Below are 20409 nucleotides of genomic sequence, written 5' to 3'. Positions count from 1 at the left end.
AATAAGAGTAGAAATTTCCATACGATAGAAATTCACAAACAGATTTCGCGACATAATTTTCCAATTGTGTCCACTTCATTTAACTGAACCTTTCTGAATTTCATTTCCTTTGTCAAATTATTTTTGTGCCTACAATTCACAATATGAGATATGATTTTTTTTTATTTTATCTCGATGAGACTAAATACCGAAATGTTAACGGGTGTTCTTATAAGAGTAAATTGATTTAAGTCTAGTTAATAAAAGAATGTTAGAAATATATTTTAAATGTACTTTAGTCTCTTTTTTCGATTTAAATCGAACCAAAAACTTCATTAGAATACTTGTAGATATTCCTATTTAATCACATATACTACTAGGTTTTGTTATTGTTATATTTAACTTATCTATATATAAAAATCAATTGCTGTTCGTCAGTTTCGCTAAAACTCTGGAACGGCTAAAGGGATTTATCTTATTTTGGTCTTGAAATGGTTGTGGAGGTTTAGGGAAGATTTAAAATGTGAGATAAATTCGAAAATTTGCCGGGAACTAGTTATGTTTTTTTTAAATTACGCGCAGACGGAGTCGCGGGCGATAGCTAGTTACCAATATTTACTTACAACGTTTCACTCCAATTATACTTATCCGGCACACAATCTAAACCGATTAACCTGTTCCTTACAGAGCCTTAGTTAACCGTCAAGAACTTGATCGATAACTCGGCATATCACAGCAACGAATCGGAATTACAATTCGATACTTCTTCATACTCCATCACTATTATTCGTAGATTCCAATCTGATTTACGAATAATAAAAATCGATTTCAAATATAAATACTTTTTTTGACTTTTTGCTTCATTTTGTTATTGCCTGCCAGTGAGACGAGTAATGTGTAATAATTTCTATTGCTAGATACTTTTTACTTTACAATTATTTTTGTAGCCTATTTTTATCTTATGTTTCCTTTCAAAACAACTCTTAACAAATTGTAGCATCTTGAAGTAAAGTTAACTAAGTAAAACTGAATATTTAGCCTATATGTTCTTACAGACTATGTTCTACATCTGTGCCAAATTTCATGAAGATCCGTTGGACTCTTGCAGTGATACCTTCAAACAAACATCCATCCATCTAAACATTCGCATTTATGATATTAGTATGAAGTGTAAATTATTAAAATAACAGAGAAATATTCCTTATATTAAAATGAAAAAAACAAATGTTTACCACATTCCCTATCTAAATTTTATCAAATTATCGACCTTCAGGATTATATACTAAAATACATAAACTTTACATATTGACCACAAGTTGGTAAATTGTGACAATTAGAATAATACCAGTAAATAACAATAGCAATAATCATTGAGTCATTAAGTGTATAATTTATCAAACAATCAAAAGAGAATAAGGCATGCAAACGAGATGAGAGGGCGGCTGATAGTCTGTTGGGGCGCTAAGCCTAGCACGACAGGTAAGCTGTGCTAATTTATCATTCCAAAACAACAGAAGGGCGGCACGCTTTGTATATAAACAATATATCATTCCAATAAAACCCTCAATACGCGAACACATAAATTCATTTAAGCTTTTTGCAATATTGTATTCGAATAACGATTAGGCTGTCATTTGTTTTTTGAGATACTAGCTGTCGCCTGCGACTCCGTTCGCACAGAAATAAAAACAAACTTAATAAGTAGCCTATGTGTTCTTCCAGACAGTGTCATTTATGCTAAATTTCAGCGAACACAGTGGAACACAGTTCGGAAGGAAGCATAGGCTACTAATTCATGGTGATTCGAGATAGTAAAATCTTGTATATTTCGGATCACCAAATATATGTGTGAATATATATATATATATATATATATATATATATATATATATATATATATATATATATATATATATATATATATACTTAGATATATTGTTAAATAGAAAATTTATTCCACTGGTAATATCTTATACTAGCTGTCGCCAGCGACTCCGTCCGCGCGGATATATAATATAAAAAACTTAATTAATGTAGCCTATGTGTTCTTTCAGACTATGTTCTATACGTATGCCAAATTTAATCGAGATCCGTTCAGCCGTTCTAGAGATATCTTCAAACACCCATCCATCCATCTAAACATTCGCATTTAAAATCCTATGTCCGTCTCCTGGCTCTAAGCTACCTTCTCACCAATTTTTAGCCACATCGGTAAAGCCGTTCTTGAGTTATAAGTAGTGTAACTAACACGAATTTCTTTTATACATATAGATTAATCAAAAAGTTGTCGATTTTGTGTTTAAATAGATTATGTTTTATTATTGTTATTATTAAGGAATCTTAAATTGCATTGAATACAATATGTCCTGTGACGTGTAAGTCTTATTTTGCAAATAAAAGCAAAGCCTTTATCCTTACAAATATTAAAAATAGAAATGGTAGAAAAAGGCATTAATATTTTTCTGCAAATCATTCCACAAGCAAGTCTGATTATAATATCATATCGTTATTATAAAAAATGATTGACGTTTTAAAAGCCAACAAATAAACGCCCGCTAATATCTTTCATAAACAATTTTTCCTATATTACTCCTTACTAATATTATAAATTCGAATGTTTGGTTGGATGGATGTTTGTTTGAAGGTATCTCCAGAACGGCTGAATGGATCTCGATGAAATTTGGTATACATATAGGAAATAGTCTGGAAGAACACGTATGTTACCATTCATGTTTTTTTTATTCCGCGTGGATGTAGTCGCGGACGATAGCTGGAGTTTTGACAAATTAACGCATTTTTTGCAGACAAACATATTTTCGTTTACATCTTGTTTGAATAACCTAATATTAAACGGCAAAATAAAAGATTTAAAAACTAAACAGTAAATGTTGTAATGTATTTAATTGTTATTGACTGTTATGAGGTTTTTAATTTAAAAATAAAGAATAAAAATTAAATTTGCAATCAACATTTCAAGATAACGTTGATTCACAGGCGCCTATATGCTGGTTTCACACGAGGGAGCACAATGAGGCAGAGCAATAGAACAGAACAGTACTACCATTGTAAGTAAAATTCAATGAGGAAATCGAATCCACATGTAACTGATAATAACTATCGACTTGTCATGTGAGCGTCACATTTATTCTTATACTAGCTTTTGCCAGCAACTGAGCCCGCAAGGAATTAAAAAAACAAAATTAGTAGACGAGTACGCCAAATTTTACCGTAATCAGTTAAGCCAAGATAATTTCTAACAAACTCCCATCGATCCATCCATCTAAACTTTCGCATTTATAGATATTTTTGAGTAAGTAACAGCGCGTTCGAACAATAGCAGTACTGCACTGTCTACTGTCTTGCCTCAGTGCCCTTGTGTGAAACTAGCATAACACTGTTATTGACGATACGAATTCACTGTACAGTTAATTGATTGCCTCTTGAAACAAATTTCCGGGTGCAACTTGTACGCGTACCCGTTGAAGTCTTTTATTAACAATAATAATAACTCTTCACGAAAAATAACGGTTATCGTTTTCGATGTACAAGATTCCACTTTTAATGGCGTTTATTATTTTTTTTTAATTTCCACATTTTTGTAAATTCCGCCACGAAAGTAAAATGAAACAATTATAAAGGCATACTGATGTAACTTGCTGTTTTATATTTCGACAAGCTTTTGCGCGTAAACTGCGAAATAAAAAAAACTTAATAAGTAGCCTATGTGTTCTGCCAGACTAAGTTCTACACCTGTGCCAAATTTATAAAGATCCGTTGAGCTGTTCCGGACATACCCTCTAACAAACATATATCCATCCATACATCGAATCATTCGTTTTTATAATTTTAGTAAGATTAGTAAAAAGTAAGATAATCTTCTATATCCAACGCTACATACATGTATGAAATGTTTTTATACAAATGTTTTAGCAATGTAAACTCACAGATAGTCATCCAATGAGGATGACGCTTAAGATGTCAGAATCAAACATAATGGAAGCTCTTAATTACAGCACAAAAAGTAAATTAAAGGTTCGGAATGATTGTTTATTTTTTTCTCCGTCAGCCGATGTGTCGAGTTGTGTCATCATGATGTGCGAATATTCGCAATGAATGCACCATTAAAGTGCATTACCCGCGTTACGGTATGCAAGCCAAGCAATACACTAAAGAAATTATATGCATAACGCATGAATTAATATTTATTTATTTTTATTGATTCAGTCTTGCATGAATTATCCACTTATTTGAAACCTTAAAAATCACTTTTATGCTTTAATTTTATATTACTAGCTGTCGTATGCGACTCCGTTCGCGCGGAATTAAAAAAAAGTTAACAAGTAGCCTAAGTGTTCTTCCAGACGTTCTACATGTACGCTAAATTTCAGCGACATCCGTGGAGCCGTCCCAGATAACATCAAATAAACATGCATCCATCTATCCATCTAAACAATCGCATTTATTATATTAGTAAGAAGTTATTCCGCGTTTCGTTTAATGAGTGTGCGTCCCGGAGGCCAAACTTAGTCCTCTTTCCCTTTCCACCCTTTTATTATAAAGAAAATATGGGAAGTGGAAGTGGACTTTCCGGATGAGAGGATGCATAGAATTTTTTTCTTTCTGTGCATCCTCTCCTCCGTCGATTAAAGGCAGGCAACGCATATGCAATTGCGTATGTCTACGGGCAACGGTCACTTCGCTATTTCAGCGATTTCAGGTGGCCGCTTGCTCGTTTGCTACCTTATGATATAAAAAAAATGGTGTTTTCCTTTGTCAACTCAAAAATTTATTGATAGAAAAATATTGAAAAGCGATAGGTAACCTTTTCGGATGGATTGAAATATGGTCACTTACTTTGTATGTAGTACGAATGCAAAAGGAAAATCCAGTCTCATGCAATATTGTATAAGCTTTACTATTATTCGTTGTATTCTTTCATTTTAATTCTAAGAGGAATAAAAATCTAACTAATATTTGCCTTAACATCCACTTCCAATTTCATTACCTTCGATCATTGAAAAAAAACTACATTAATATTATAAAAAAATCAAACATGACGTAATTGTTAATTGATTATGTATCAACCTCTCGATACTTTTGTTGACAATGTCTAACTTGTTTAATACTGACAAAAATCTTCAACCTGTCTGTTTGCTTAACCAAAGGATCGCATACAAACAAGAGGTATACGCCCACGCTGCTCAGAAACCATCTAAAATCAATTTGGTATGTTGTGCATGCTATTTTTATACCTCCAAAGGATATTTTATACTGTAAGAAGGGTTCTTTTACTAAGTGTGATAAATTTTAGTTTTTTACTTAATCTAAACTTACGTAATTTTAATAACTTTTTTAAGTATTAAAAACATAAGACAAAAACCTTAGACAGTTTATCAACCATTTTATCGCGCGCTATTATACATTCACAGGAACGATAATTATTTAAGTATGATTTAGTGTAAGCCTTCGAATATCATCATCATCTCACTATACGTCCCCACCGAGGGGCTTGGAGCCTACCTACTTAAGGGTGATTAGGCCATAGTCAACCACGCTGGCCAAGTGCGGGTTGGTTGACTTCACACATATCTTTGAGTTTCTTCTCAGATATGTTCAGGTTCCATCACGATGTTTTTTCCTTCACCGTAAGAACGTCGGATAAATGTACATATGTAACTCGGAAATCGAAAAACACATTGGTACATGGCGGGATTCGAATCCGGGACCTGCAGATTGCAAGTCAAGTGCTTGACCACTGAGCCACCGACGCTTCGAATATACGATCTCAAATTAATAACAAAGTACTTATACCCAAAGCAATGATGGTACACACTTAAGGATATATCATATCAATGTTGACGATCAATCTCCGGCGGTCAAATGGTTAAAACACGTGTTTAAAGATAGAGTTTTTTTTTAGAAAAATACAGATAATTTCTCCATAACTGATACAATTACATGGTTTGTATTGGCCCTCTCAGTTTCAACTTTTGTTTGACCGATTATAACAATTTACGACGATAAGAAATATCATTTAATATAGGAGTAACGTTGAAACTGCTATAAAAAGTATACACAAAGAATTTTGCATTGATTTAAAATCTCGTTTAAAACTTTTGGTCTCAGACATTATAACCCACTATAAATAATAAACCTTTGTAAAGGACAACTTTAATCTTCAAGAAGGTTATGCTAAAATTTATGAAATGAACATACGTGGTTATTCATATAAAAAGAAACACCGATTTCAATCTAACACAAACGTACATGTTCAGAATTAATATGAATATGAGTGAACAACAAATCCTAGAGCTATTTCTATTCAAGCCAGGTCTGAGTAAATTCCATCAACTTTATTTCCTTTCAGTGACTTTCAATTAGGTACCTTTTCTGATGTCAAAAAGAAATCTAGAAATGACCTTGTTTTCTGAGTAAAAGTCAGTCAATGCCTGCACGTTACTAATACGATAATATTTAACATAAACATCGCAGCATGACAATGAGGAGATTTAAAAATAGGTTATTAGTTATCGCCCGCGACACAGCCCGCGCGGATTAAAAAAAAAACTTAATTAATAGCCTATGTATTCTTCCAGACTATGTTACAACTATATCAAATTACATCAAGATCCGTTAAGCCGTTCCAGAGGTACCTTGTAACATTCATCCATCCAAACTTTCATATTTATAATATTAGTAAGAAGTAAGATTAAGAAGAATTTCGGTAGATCTTGATTTAACATTTCACAGAAGATGTTTTCTTCAAACCAGATGACAAACGCAATGTTTCGAAAAATGTATATGGGAAAATAATATTGAATATTCCAGTGAAATATTATATTGAAGGTCTCGCAGTGGGTTCGTTAGCCTTAAACTTGACCTTGGCGGTGGACCTCTGGGTAAGGTGATAAATAATGGAGATTTTTGTAACAGTACCTTTTTTTTGGACGTGGTCACTTTTATTTTCTGAAATGAGTTTCTTGTTACCTGGAATATTCATTATTTAATAAAACAAGACATTAATGCTTCCCAATAAGGGCAGTCAAGGATTTATCAGATTTATCTAAAAATCTATAAGCAAGGTGTAAAAATCAAAGACAAATTACATCTTAAAAATGCAAGGATAACATTATATTATTTTGTAATATTTTGTACAATTTTCGACAAGAATATCAGCTGGATTAGACAAAGTGCATTCGCTTTGAAGCGATTCCATAGCAGACTTAAAAAATGTACGAAACTGACGAGCGACAATCATGTGACTTAGCAAAAACTTTTGTAAATTCCATACATTTTTGAAGTTCGCTATGAAATCGCTTCGAAGCGAATTCACTTTGTCTAACCCCCCTGGACTGATAAGAGAGTCGCTTCAGTGTTATTTCTATCACAAAATATGTAAAACCAACTGTTAGAAATCCGACTCTGTGCCGGGGTACTGGCACAACACTAGCCTTACTAAAATGTAGATGTTTATGTCCCCCCACTAATCATTTCTGACACTTGACTTGGTAATGAAAGCGCGCTATTCGCGCCAAAGTATGCTAACTAATGTCGAAAACTACGTAAGCATAGAAAATTACATGAACATACATGAAAAAACATGACAAGACCATCTACAGTAAGAATTCTTGACACTTCTTTGATTTTGGCAGAGTGGCGCTAGTGAGCTATCATAATTTAGTTTGACATATGCCCACCGGGTCAGATGATTTAGTTGAACTATACTTGTAACTTGAACGTATTTGATTATATTATTCAAACTTTCGTGAGACATTATACTAAACTGATATATAAACACGGCTAAACACTCACGTATATTCGTCCGGTGACGGCACCGACTAGTTTCGAGCCCATCGAGTGGTAATTGTATTATTACGCGCACGCGGCCCGTCGCTCACTATTTGACTTGTAAAAAATTACACAAAACAAAAAGTTCTTGTCTATTAGGATTACAGCTGTCTTACTTGCAAATACAAAGCAAACAACATTTATTAACGTTAGATATCAAAATTTTAGATATGTTAATAGAAAAATGATTTATTTTTCACTTTACTTGTATCCGAGACCTTTCAAGAACCGTTTTACAGATGCTAAATATCAAAGAAATTATGACTAGATGATACAAGCTATCAAAAATGGGCATTTATCAAAGATACATTTGAAAGATTACTCAGTTCCTTCAAGAATTATAAACGTTGAGTAAACAAGCGCTGACTCATCTCAGGGTCAATAACTTTTGTAATATGAAACCTGTTGCACTAAACTCTAAATTTTAAAACTTGAGGTCCTCTTGAATTTATATTAACAACTAGCTGTGCCCGCGACTTCGTCCGCGTGAAATTTTAAAACTGCGCGCGGTACTGGACGGTACTTAGACGTTGCATTACTATTTTATTTTTCTTAAATAAAACAATTTGTTATAAAATAAAGATAGCCTAAGTTACTCCTGATTACATTAGCTACCTGCCAATAAAAGTCCCGTCAAAATCGGTCTAGCCATTTCAGAGATTAGCCGAAACAAACAGACAGACAGACAAAGTTATTTTTGTGTATGTATCGCGTATATATTCATATGCATGTAGTAAAATACGTTTTTTTCAATATTACAAACGGACACTCCAATTTAAATTTTGTGTATAAAGTATTTCCCCGAAATCATAAATATAGGTTAAAATTTATCTCCTTTGAACTTTATCTTGCTTGTAAATCATAAGTAAATTTAACAAAACTGTCATATTCGCTCAACTAACGGCTAATAAATTGCCACAAAAAAAAATGTTATCTATTATTTTAATCATCACAATATTTCCTTATAAACTTAGAATTAAACCAGCAAAGATTGGTTACATTTAAAGAAACACTCAAACTTTACACACCATTATTAAAAAATTCGCTCGCAACTCCGTTCGTGCGGAATTTAAAAAAAAAAGTTAACAAGTCTCTTCCAGACTATGTTCTACATCTATGCCAAATTACCTTCAAACATCCATCCATCCATTCATCTAAATATTCGACATAATATTAGTAAGATTTCCAAATCGAATACCGCAAGTTAAAATCTCAGATTTTTAAAGTATTATAAAATCACAATTAAAATTATTATAGATCAATCTTTTCTTTTCCCTTTTTACTTCGAAATGACACAGCTTTTTTAAAATATTACTTTCATTTATAAGTAATTATGTAAATTATCGTATAAAAAGTAATTCATCGTCTACTTCACCTTGTCCAATACATCAGAACTAGCGTTTGACAAATGTAATCCTTTTGGACATAATAATTAACAGCTCCGAACTTAGCAAATAAACACAATCGGTCAAATTTACCGTCTTCAGTTAGCGACGCATTAATCTTGTCAGTTGAATGATATACAACCTTCGTAGTGGGATTTATTTTCTTTTAAAACAAACTACTTAATAATGGCATATAATAAAATATTAACTATAAATTTTAACTTTAGAAAAAAATCGCATTGAGAAAATATTAATGGTGGAAATAATCTCAAATTATAAAATATCAAAAAAATAATAGAAATTATCACGGAAAAGCAAAGGGATATTAAAAAAAATCTCAAACAATTATTATTTTTTTCGTTCCTACTTTTGTATCCATTGTAATAAAAACAAAATAAAACTTCATTTAAAAACCTTACCTTGTTCCTTTTTAAAATAATTTATTACCTGTAATTTAAAATATAAAATTAATTATTTCGGACTTTTAAAATTATGTATAGGGGCTTTAATATTTTACAAGCGGTAGAAACGCATCACTGACAGATGCTACCTTAATAGCCGTACAATTTGAACAGTGGTTGATACGAAGCGTTCGTAAAAGTTTTTATAACAAGCCTGTATGACCAAATATTCAAAGCCATTAGATATATAAAAAAAATATTTTGCATAAAAACTCTTTGGAAACCTTTAAATAGTTTTTTTTATAGATTTATTCTACTAAAATACAATGTGTCTGATGTGTGAAATGTGACCTTCAAGCTCTAAAATGAACCTAATAATACATTTCGTTACCAAAGCGTCCAATTTTCTTGTGGAAAAGGCCAAAAGTTTATAGGTTAGGTTAGGTTATAATTCATTCAGTTCGTGTGACTAGAAAGTAAGTTAAAATTATTTACTAAAATTTGCTATAATTCTTCCAAAATATATCCACAAAATAAAAAATAAATCATTATAAAATATTCATGATAAATCAGATAAATATATTACCGGGAGTCTTAAGATCCCGTTTTCAAAGAAGTCATAAATCGAATGAATCAAATTGTTTTATTCAATCATTCATCATTCACTTAATGTACGACCGAATTCGTGAAGATTAAAAAGAAATCAAGGAAATATTTTCTTAAATTTAAACTTTTGAAGATTGATTTGTTTCAATTATCGCAAAAATATTTGCATATAATTAAAATTCTTCATAAAGATTATAAATTAACAGTAGTAAAATTATTTTATACTAATAAAAAAGCTTCTTACGGTGAAGGAAAACATCTTGATGCAACCTGCACATAGCTGTGAAGAAATTCAAAGCTATGTGTGAAGTCAAAATGCACTGGGCCATCGTTTACTATGGCCTAGTCTCCCTAACTTAGGGTAGGCTCCGAGCCCCTTAGTGTGGACGTATTGTGAGCTGATGATAAAAGGAATCTTCAGAGTAGTATAAGAGAATGTTTGAAAAATTATTACTTTTATTTCTTTTGTCATATCCATGACTACGGTATCAAAACAAAATTAGTAGACTAATCCTAATTGTATTATACTAGCTGGATTCGAATGCATTCGAAAAGTATTAGGCGACAAAATTATGTGCAACATCAAAAATTCTGCGATGGTTTTTTTACTAACATTCATTTGAACTCATTTACATATAGCGTGTATTAGGGAATGAGGTTTGAGGAAAATGCATTTTTATTAAGAGACATACTTGTTGAATGCAGAAAAAAATTTAAACCTAATGTTAATCCGTAAATAAGTCTCTGATATTCGTGAGATAATCAGATAGCGAAGTCGTATCAAGATATTGTATGTAATTTATTTACGATTTAAAAGATAAATGTAAGAATTTTTCAACCTAATAGCACCATTAAAGAGAAGATTTTATTATCTTACTAATATTGTAAATGTGAATGTTTAAATGGATGGATGTTTGTTTGAAAGTATCTCCAGAATGGATGCATGGATTTCGATGAAATTTGGCATACATGGAGAACAAAGCCTGTAAGAACAAATAGGATACTAAATAGGTTTATTTTTAATTCCGTGGGGACGATGTCGCGGCCGACAGCTAGTTTTTAAGTGCTTAACCCCTCAGCCACACACGACAAGAAAGCATGTATCTATATATAAATGAAAGTCGTGTTAGTTACACTATTTATAACTCAAGAACGGCTTTACCGATATGGCTAAAAATTGGTGAGGAGCTCAGAGCCAGGAGATGGACATAACATACTATTTATTCTTTTTTTTTCGAATTTATGCCTTGAAGAGATGAGTTTTATTAAACTTACTAATATTATAAATGCGAATGTTTAGATGGATGTGATGTGGATGGATGGATGGGTGTTTGAAGATATCTCTAAAACGGTTGAATGGATGTCGATTAAATTTGGCATACGTATAGAACATAGTCTGAAAGAACACATAGGCTACACTAATTAAGTTTTCGCGTTCGCGTAAATACATAAGTACGCGGACGGAGTCGCGGGCGACGGCTAGTTTAATATATAATATGAAAAATGAATTCTGGAATATCTTTCTGATAATTCCATCGCAATAACACGCCCATGATACTGTATTTTGAGTTTGTTTATTCACAAATAAGGGCTACCTTACCGTTGAGTCAATAATCGCGAAAACACGGTTCCGCAAATCAGCGCAGCGTCATTACACACGAATTTGACGTACCGTTAATTTCAATTGCATCATAAATTAACAAATAAAATATATTACATAAGTAAAATAAAACAATCTGGTTGTTATATAAATAATTATAGCCGTACCCTTAAGATTTATTAATTTGGAATGTACAAAATTCCAGCTCCCGCGGTATCTAATTTGTAAAATTAAATATAAGATTTGTTTAAGCATAGATATACCTATAGATGGAGTGTTTCATACAATTTTAACGTCTAATCGAAAGTCGATTTAAGGATATCAGTATGTACTCTACATGACAACACTGACAGAATTTGCCCCATCAAAAGTGTGACTGTTTTTTGCCTTACTTTCGTGCTTCGGGTTAGGAATCTATAGTTCATATATCTATGGTGAAAAGAAGTATTGTTTGTTTTCTAGTAAACGGTAAAATCATATTTAATAAGATATCTCTAATTAATTAACATTGTAAGTGCATCTGGCATAAAGACCTCAGATCAAAATGTCTTGACTAAATTTAATTCGATAAGCACTTAATCTTTTCAGTGATTCATCCTTTATAAATGAATATGTTTCAAAATACATTAGCTGTATAAATAAAAAGATCAAAGCAGGATATAAGACAGGTCCTTTATTTAACACTAGTGGTGGCACGCGACTCCGTCCGCGCGGAATAAAAATAACATAATTATTACCCTATGAGTTCTTTAACTATATTCTATATGTATGCCAAATTTAATCGAGATCCGTTCAGCCGTTCTTGAGATATGTACCTTCAAACAAATGTTCATCCATCCAAACATTCGCATTTATAATGTAAGATTTATCCCTTTCCTATTTGTCACCCTAATTACGTCATTATGTCTTATACAGTAATGCCTATATTCGAATTTATATACAACATTAAGTAGAGAATCGTTAAATATTTGAGTTTTCTTATTTGCAACTAATCTTTAGTAATATCACCATGTAATCCATTTCCACAAATAGAAAATAGATTTAATTTTATTACTCTTCTTCGTAAATCTTTAATAAAAAGTTATAAAACTACGATAACATTTAACCACATCAAAAGGTGATCGACCTACGTTCATACACAATCAAACAATAATATCATTCGTAGATAACGGAATTGTTTATAACAATACAGTTATTCTATACAAATAATAACCGTTTACATTTTACGCCTAATTGATAGGCAGTTAATTTTAATTAATTTTAAAATATTTCAATAATTCGTATCAAAGACAATATGCCGACTCTATTTGCATAACCGTTTGGTTTGATATCACATCTCTAGCACCTGTGTGCTAGAGATGTGATATCAATTCATCTGTATGAAAGCGAAGAAAAACAAAACATTGATTTGGTTCAGTATTCCCATATCTCAATTACCGTGGATTACTGAAACCAAAAACTTACTAATATTATAAATGCGAATGTTTAGATGGATGGATGGATGAATCTGTGTTTGATCTTCTGAACGGCTGAACGGATCTCGATGAAATTTGGGATACTTATAAAACATAGTTTGGATGACTAACCAAAGACGCTAGAAATTATGTTTTTTGTTAATTCCGAGCAGACGGAGTCTCAGGTGATCGCTAGTCTCTACATAAAAGTATCGTCATCTCAGTCATTATCTTCATAAAATAGAGATCGCAATATGTTTTTGGGAGTTAGATCTCAGAAATCTACAATTTTTCATTTGATGCATAAGTTAAATTTCTCATAAATTAACCAAATATTTGGCATACGATTATTTTAAGTTAGAGCACTGGCTACGTCATATTTTATTTAGCTTTGCTTAAAGCTAAATTATTGTATCAACGATATAAAAGGTTTTTCGGTGATTAATGATTTACCATTGCCATAACCTTCAAAATGCCTCATCGATGGCCGAGTATATTATGTATACATAGTATGTTAAGTATATATCTAAGTATACATACAAATAAATTCCAGCTTGATACCTTCACGCGTTTTTAAGAAAAAGAGTCTTGAAAGACAGACGGACGGACAACAAAGTGATCCTATAAGGGTTCCGTTTTTTTCCTATGAGGTACGGAACCCTAAAAAGAAGAAACTGAGTGATTTAGCAACGCACAATTCAAACTACTGGCCCTATTGTATGGTTTCGGGGAGGGAGCTACAATAAACGTTCTGAATTTTTGGGGTAGAGTTGCGTGGGATTTTTACTCACTTAAACCCCCTAGGTGGCCATCCTTAAGCGATTGCGTGGGATTTTAAGATCCCGGGACTAAAGAATCCACCGGGAACCTTCTGGGCTTGAAATGGAAAAAGATTTTTGTTACAATAACTAACTAACGAAACAAGTATTAAAAATTGATATTTTTATACATTTTATGGGATTAGCGAAAATATGTACTATGTTAGTTATATGTTGATTAGACAAGTCTTAAAGAGCTTAGTTAATTTTTTTTATATCATAAGGTGGCAAACGAGCGAACGGCCACCTGAAATCGCAGAAATAGCGAAGTGACGGTTGCCCATAGACATACGCAATTGCATATGCGTTGCCTACCTTTAATCGACGGAGGAGAGGATGCACAGAAAGAAAATATTTTCCCTTCCCATGCATCCTCTCATTCGGAAAGTCCACTTCCACTTCCCATCCTTTCCTTATAAGAAAAAGGGTGGGAAGGTAAAGATGACTAAATTAGGCCTCCGGGACGCACGCACACTCATCAGACGAAACGTGAAATTGCTTCCACTTCATGCCTGTCTTCTGTGTGGTGCTGGTTTGCTTCTGAAAAAGCGTAATTTATACGGTAGTCTCTATTCTCATTTAGTAAATTCAAAGAACACTATCATAACGAAAATTTGGAAACGTCTCGTCTCAGTTATTGATGTCTTCAGCCCCGATATGATACCTTGTTTTATTCTTAAGATACGATTCCACTTAGGACGAAGATAAACTCAAAATTAAATTATGTTACTCATTTGTTGTGATTTGTTCAATGTCGCGTGATTACAATTCTAAAAGCAAACTTTAAAATGGATTTGATATTCATTTAAATTACTTAAGTTATCTTAGAAACTAAGGCATTAATTTACAAAAAGTGACATCAAAAATTGTAAATCAATGATAAATATGTCTTGTTTTATTTAAACCTTCAAACTAATGTATGAGCTTTGAATCAACTTTTAAGGTAGTTTTTGTATGAATCGTATCTTCGCTTAGTACTAAAGTAGAGCAACTTCTATCACAAACTCCTATAACATCTTTGATTAGTTAGTAACTTAGTAAGATAGGCAATCTTACTAATTCCTGTGACAATAAGTATGTAAGTTCGTAAATTGCCTCTCTTCTTCTGCTTGAAAAACTAATGTTAATATTTTAAATTTAGCGCAGTTCTTTTGTTATCAAATCTTTATACCCTAATTCATACGGGCGCTTTTTTAACGCCGCGATTAAACACAGCGTTGGCTGCTCTCGAGCGACGAACGCCTACACTCTACTATCATTCGCCGAGCGCTCAAAATGTAACACTGTGCGATAAAAAGCGTCGCGTTTTAAAAGCACGCCGTGACGCTTGGATTTTTAACGCGTCGTAAAAAAGCGCCCGTGTGAATAAGCTCTAAGGTGTGACTAAAAGGATTTTGAATTTAAAACTCCTGTATTTGTTAATACTATAAGCTGAGATAAAAGACCCAAAGGTCCGGATGAGTTCACTTCGATATATTTGTTGCATTTTTTTTAATAAAGCGGACAAGTGGACATCATTAACCGCTGCCAAAACCAATACTTCACACATCGTATTAGAATGGTTATTCATGGCAACATTGTCGGAGAATAAAAAGTGTTCGAGCCGTCCCAATCCTTCCCCTCTCTCACTGTTCAGGTTTTTTTAACACCGTTACAAAAGGAAAAACCTGTCCGTTGATTCATACCTCCGTCACAAATATCGACAGAATACGCATTTAATAACTTACAACTGATATATTGTAATTATTGTTATAAAATTAAACGCATGTCTCTTACCCTTTACGCATATACGCGTGAAATGTTTTTGTTAACTTTTTGCTCGAGTATTTTCTATGGCTGATAATTACAAGCATATTTTTCATTGTATTTCAAAAGATGGATCAAAAATATTATGCTCTAAACACTAATAAATCGTTGTTTAGAAATAAAAGTTACAGTATCTCTAAAAATTTTTACGTATTTTAGTATCACATCTATGGTAGGCGAAAAGCAATTACTCCATCTCTCACTATTTCTCACTTAACATTAGTAAAAGCACTAGTGATTTTACTACTAGTAGTAGTAAGTAAATAGTACAACAGACACCGTTATTATAGATTACTCTCAGCAAAAATTAATAAGCTTAAAAAAAACAACACAAGGCAGCCAATACCAAAGAAACAATACTTAATTATATATGCTTAATGTTTATCTGTCAAGTTGTCCATCGCTGGACATAAGGCTCGCCCACGAAAGCTACAAAGAACTAACCCGCCCTTGCCTACTGGTCTCGTGACCTTGACCAAATAAATTAGACAAACTAAACAATGTGTATGTAAATTATTAATGACAAATATCTGTATAGATCTAGCAGTAGGTTTTTACTGCCGAAACATTTGTAAAAAACATATTACTATTTCTTTTGGAACATGTTTCTGTAGCTTCGATTGACTCAAAATTACGCTTTGTTTTTTATTTTCAAAAAATATATAGTCGCTACGTGAGTTCTTTATTGAAATTTTTCTATGAGAAATCAACACTAAACGACTGATTAATAAACCCTTAAATAATTGTGAGCGTAGCAATTACTTAACGTAATTATTCCTTAAAATACTAACTAGTAACATTTCTTAACAAAACATCAACGTGCTTTACAACAAGTTAATCAAATAAAGCTTAAAAAAAATTACAGTTCAAGTGGGATATTTTTCTTCCTCGGCTCGTCTTAGAAAGAGTCACCTTAGTTCGATATAATAATAATAATGCGGCATCGAAAAGCGAGGTCATTGTGTTGGGCGGCACATACGCAAAATGCAAGGCGTCCTCGACGCAGGATACTTCCTATAAAATGTGGAGCGACCCCTTGTGACCACAGTATCGAGCTGACCACGGCCACAGAAGGACACGAACATGAAGTTGGTGAGTCCTTGGATTTCTTTAAAAAATATATTGCGAAATAAGCAAATATAATTCAAAGATAAAAAATTTAAAAACATTTTCGAAGGGATTAAATTAAAATAATTTTGAAGTCACAGATTTTGGATGGATATTGTTTTATAAATCGTATTAAAATTTAAAAATTAAATAAAACTTAGATTTTTGAAAATTCGATCCCATAATGCATACATTTTTGCTTAAAAGTGTCTTTTTGCCAGATTATTTATTAAAACCATTAAAACAAGCATTTAATTTAATTCTTTTAACATTAATTTAATTTGTGTTATAGCATAATATTAAAAATTAATAATTTAATTTTAATCCTCAGGTATTTATAACCGCCGCCTTTTTGGCGCTGACATTTGCTTCCGAAGAACCAGAAGCAAATTTCGAGGATCAAGATGTTTCAGCGACCGAGGAACTATTTAAATATGACCAAGTAGCAGCACAGTCTGGTGTTAGGAATAACTTTGCACAGTACTACCAGCCAACAGCCGCGCCTCCGCCCTACGTTCCTCCGAGCCAGACGCCACAGAGACCTTGGAACCCTTCCCCTAGTAACTACATACCTTCACAAAGCACTCCCACTCAAAATTTTGGTAACTACGTACCCACCAGTACTCCAATTCCAGTCAGTAACTACGTACCCTCCCAAAGTACAGTAAACATTCCCACTAGTAGTAACTACATACCTCCCACCCAGAGCTATTACCCAGTCCAAAATGATCCGCCTCAGAACACATGGAACCAGAACCAACAACAAGGCAACCACGGCCGTCCACAGAACAACTACGTGTCCCCACAGAACTCATGGAACAATAACAATTGGCAAAACAACAATTGGAACCAACAACAGCAACCACAACAACCTCAACGACCACAGCAACCACAACCAGTGCCAACCACAACCACCACATCATCGACACCGACTGTAGCTGTGATCAAAAATGAACAATCCTATGGAGAAAATGGCAGCTACAAATACGAGTAAGTTTTTGCACAATAATTTTTTTCATCGTAAATTTTTGTACAATAATCATAAAATTGTGTACATTAGATTATAAATTCCTTTTTATAAAAGTTAAATTCAAACATTAATGGCACTGAAATTAATAACTAAAAGGTAACCCTCAATTTAAACTTTTTAAAACAGAAGATATAACAGTGTTAAAGATAAGAAATATTATAAAATGCATATATAGCGTATTCGATTAATTCCGTCAAAAAAATAAAAATGAGCCATCTCCGAATTTTAAGCATAATGTGGGAAATAAAAGGCGGCTAACGGTCAATATTCGATCGGTTTCGCGTAAACGACTTCCAATCCGGTTATCATAGCAATTTAACTGTACCATAAAATTCTTGACAGACAACGAAATTTTAGCTATCGCGTGTATAGTATATTTATAGCACCTGTGCTTTAATAAAGGTTTTTTTTTTAACTGATTTAAAATTAAAAATGTTAAGTTAACAGTTACTTACGAATAAAACATGTATAGATTCTTCACACCTGTCTTGTCTTCTAAAGTAACAAAATTACTTTGTTGTGACAAAGGTCAATTAAATAAAAAAGACACGGTGTTTGAATACAATTTTGTACATTTTCTTTTGTTTTTTTCTCAATACACAAGTCAAAGTTTACATTTCATCTGATTGCATAGCAACTAAAAATTACGTTACTTCAGATACGAGATCGCAGACGGCACACACGTTGGCGAAGAGGGATACTTCACAAATCCTAAGGCAACTGATGAGAGTATCGTGAAGAAGGGATGGTACTCATTCACCGACAACAACGGCAAAGTCTACACTGTCACGTACTGGGCCGATGAGAGCGGCTACCATGCCACCGGAGACCATCTCCCAACTCCACCACCAGTTCCCCCCGCGATCCAAGCGTAAGTACCACAAAACATTCATAGAAATATGTATTTATTTCTATGTTTAGACCACATAAGAAGACATTCGCAGTTAAAAGTTTTTTAAGTAAGCCCCCCTTCTCCTATAAAAAAAAGTCTGACCCACACAAGCATCGAAAGTTTTTGTGAATGAAATAAGTTATTCATATATAAATAGCAATGGCCGTTATAAAGCCAATAATATATCCGAAAAAGACTCTTAAAAACAACGTAATTTTAAACAAAGAAAAACATCTTGAAGACCATTTAAGTGCTATTGAGAGTCGAGAAATTATACTCTCATATTCTTAAACCAGAAGTATCATTGAATATTTTTTTTCACAGTGCCATCGACCAAAACGCAAAAGAAGAGGCTGCTAAAGCTGAAGCGGAGAAGAATAAACAACCAACTCAATCAGTGAATCCACCACAGATGTACCCACAACAGACACAAAATCCTCAACAAGTGTACTACCCACAACAAACACAGAAACCAGTTTACTACCCGCAACAGACTCAAACACCAATGCAACCAACACAGCAACCCGCGGTTTATCCTCAACAACCACAGCAAACTTACTACCCACAGCAGCAACAAAGCTACTATCCCCAACAAAATCAACAAACCTACTACCCACAACAAACCCAACCTCAACAGAATTATCACCAATCGGGCTACGGCAAATAATCTGCGATATTAGAAACGTAAATTATACGGCAACGATAAATAATTTGAATTGCAAACATAAGACAAATGGCAATTAAATTATATTTTAATATTTAATTTAAATTATTAAATATTACAATATGAATGGAAGGATTTAAAATAATTAAATAAGCAATCTTGTGCACGATATTTATTGTGCACTTGATTACTAATTTGTAATTATATTATTATCGTTGCCATAAATGTGTGTGATTTACTTTTAAGTTAATTAAATGTAATGTAAATTATAAATTTATTTTATTTATTTCCTTAAATATGCTCAAAAAACAGTATTACTAAGCCTTGACTATTACGAATCGGGATATCTTTACAACCATTCTCCTTCTTGTACGCTTGTAGATACTTCGATAGACGAATACTTGATAAAAGTTAGCTATTTAATGGGACCAACGTGACAATCCTTACCTAACAATTTCCGTACTACATTTATATCAAGTTTTAGATGAAAGCACGTAGCAAGTTCTTAGCCTAAACAAATTAAAAAAAAAAGTTTAAACGACTTAAAAAGGTTCAGGGACATATTGGAGTTCGTATATTACAAGATTCAAACTTTATAGAAGCTCGTGGTTCACTGTATACGCAAGCCTTGCAGGTAAGTTTCCGGTGGGCCCACTGCAAGTTGAGGAAGCGGACAAACGTTTCCCTTTACCTTATAACTATAATTGCGTATAGTGCAGCGTTTCGTTTTATGCAGACATAAAGATTGGATCGCATTATACCTTGCAATCCGATGACGTCGTGACCCCTTCAAGGCTAACATCGGCTATAAACCCAAAA

The 20409-nt window shown here is 33.0% G+C and overlaps 2 protein-coding genes across 2 annotated transcripts in view; one reads left to right on the top strand and one right to left on the bottom strand.

Annotated features, from left to right (window-relative positions):
- Positions 1 to 20409, bottom strand: part of hwt (SH2 domain-containing adapter heavyweight) — an 84093-nt gene that overhangs the window by 49891 nt on the left and 13793 nt on the right. The window lies entirely within an intron of this gene.
- CPR21 (cuticular protein RR-1 motif 21) lies at positions 16977 to 19859 on the top strand. The gene is given in 4 exon segments (NM_001311890.1): positions 16977 to 16989; positions 17336 to 17994; positions 18693 to 18905; positions 19251 to 19859. Coding segments are annotated over 4 exon segments (1224 nt in total). The 5' UTR covers positions 16977 to 16980; the 3' UTR covers positions 19594 to 19859.

The sequence above is a fragment of the Papilio xuthus genome, unplaced genomic scaffold (assembly GCF_000836235.2).
Source record: "Papilio xuthus unplaced genomic scaffold, Pxut_1.1 DF827461.1, whole genome shotgun sequence".
Lineage (NCBI taxonomy): Eukaryota > Metazoa > Arthropoda > Insecta > Lepidoptera > Papilionidae > Papilio > Papilio xuthus.
The sequence above is the reverse complement of the archived record's forward strand: the minus strand, read 5'-3'. Positions and strand labels throughout refer to the sequence as shown.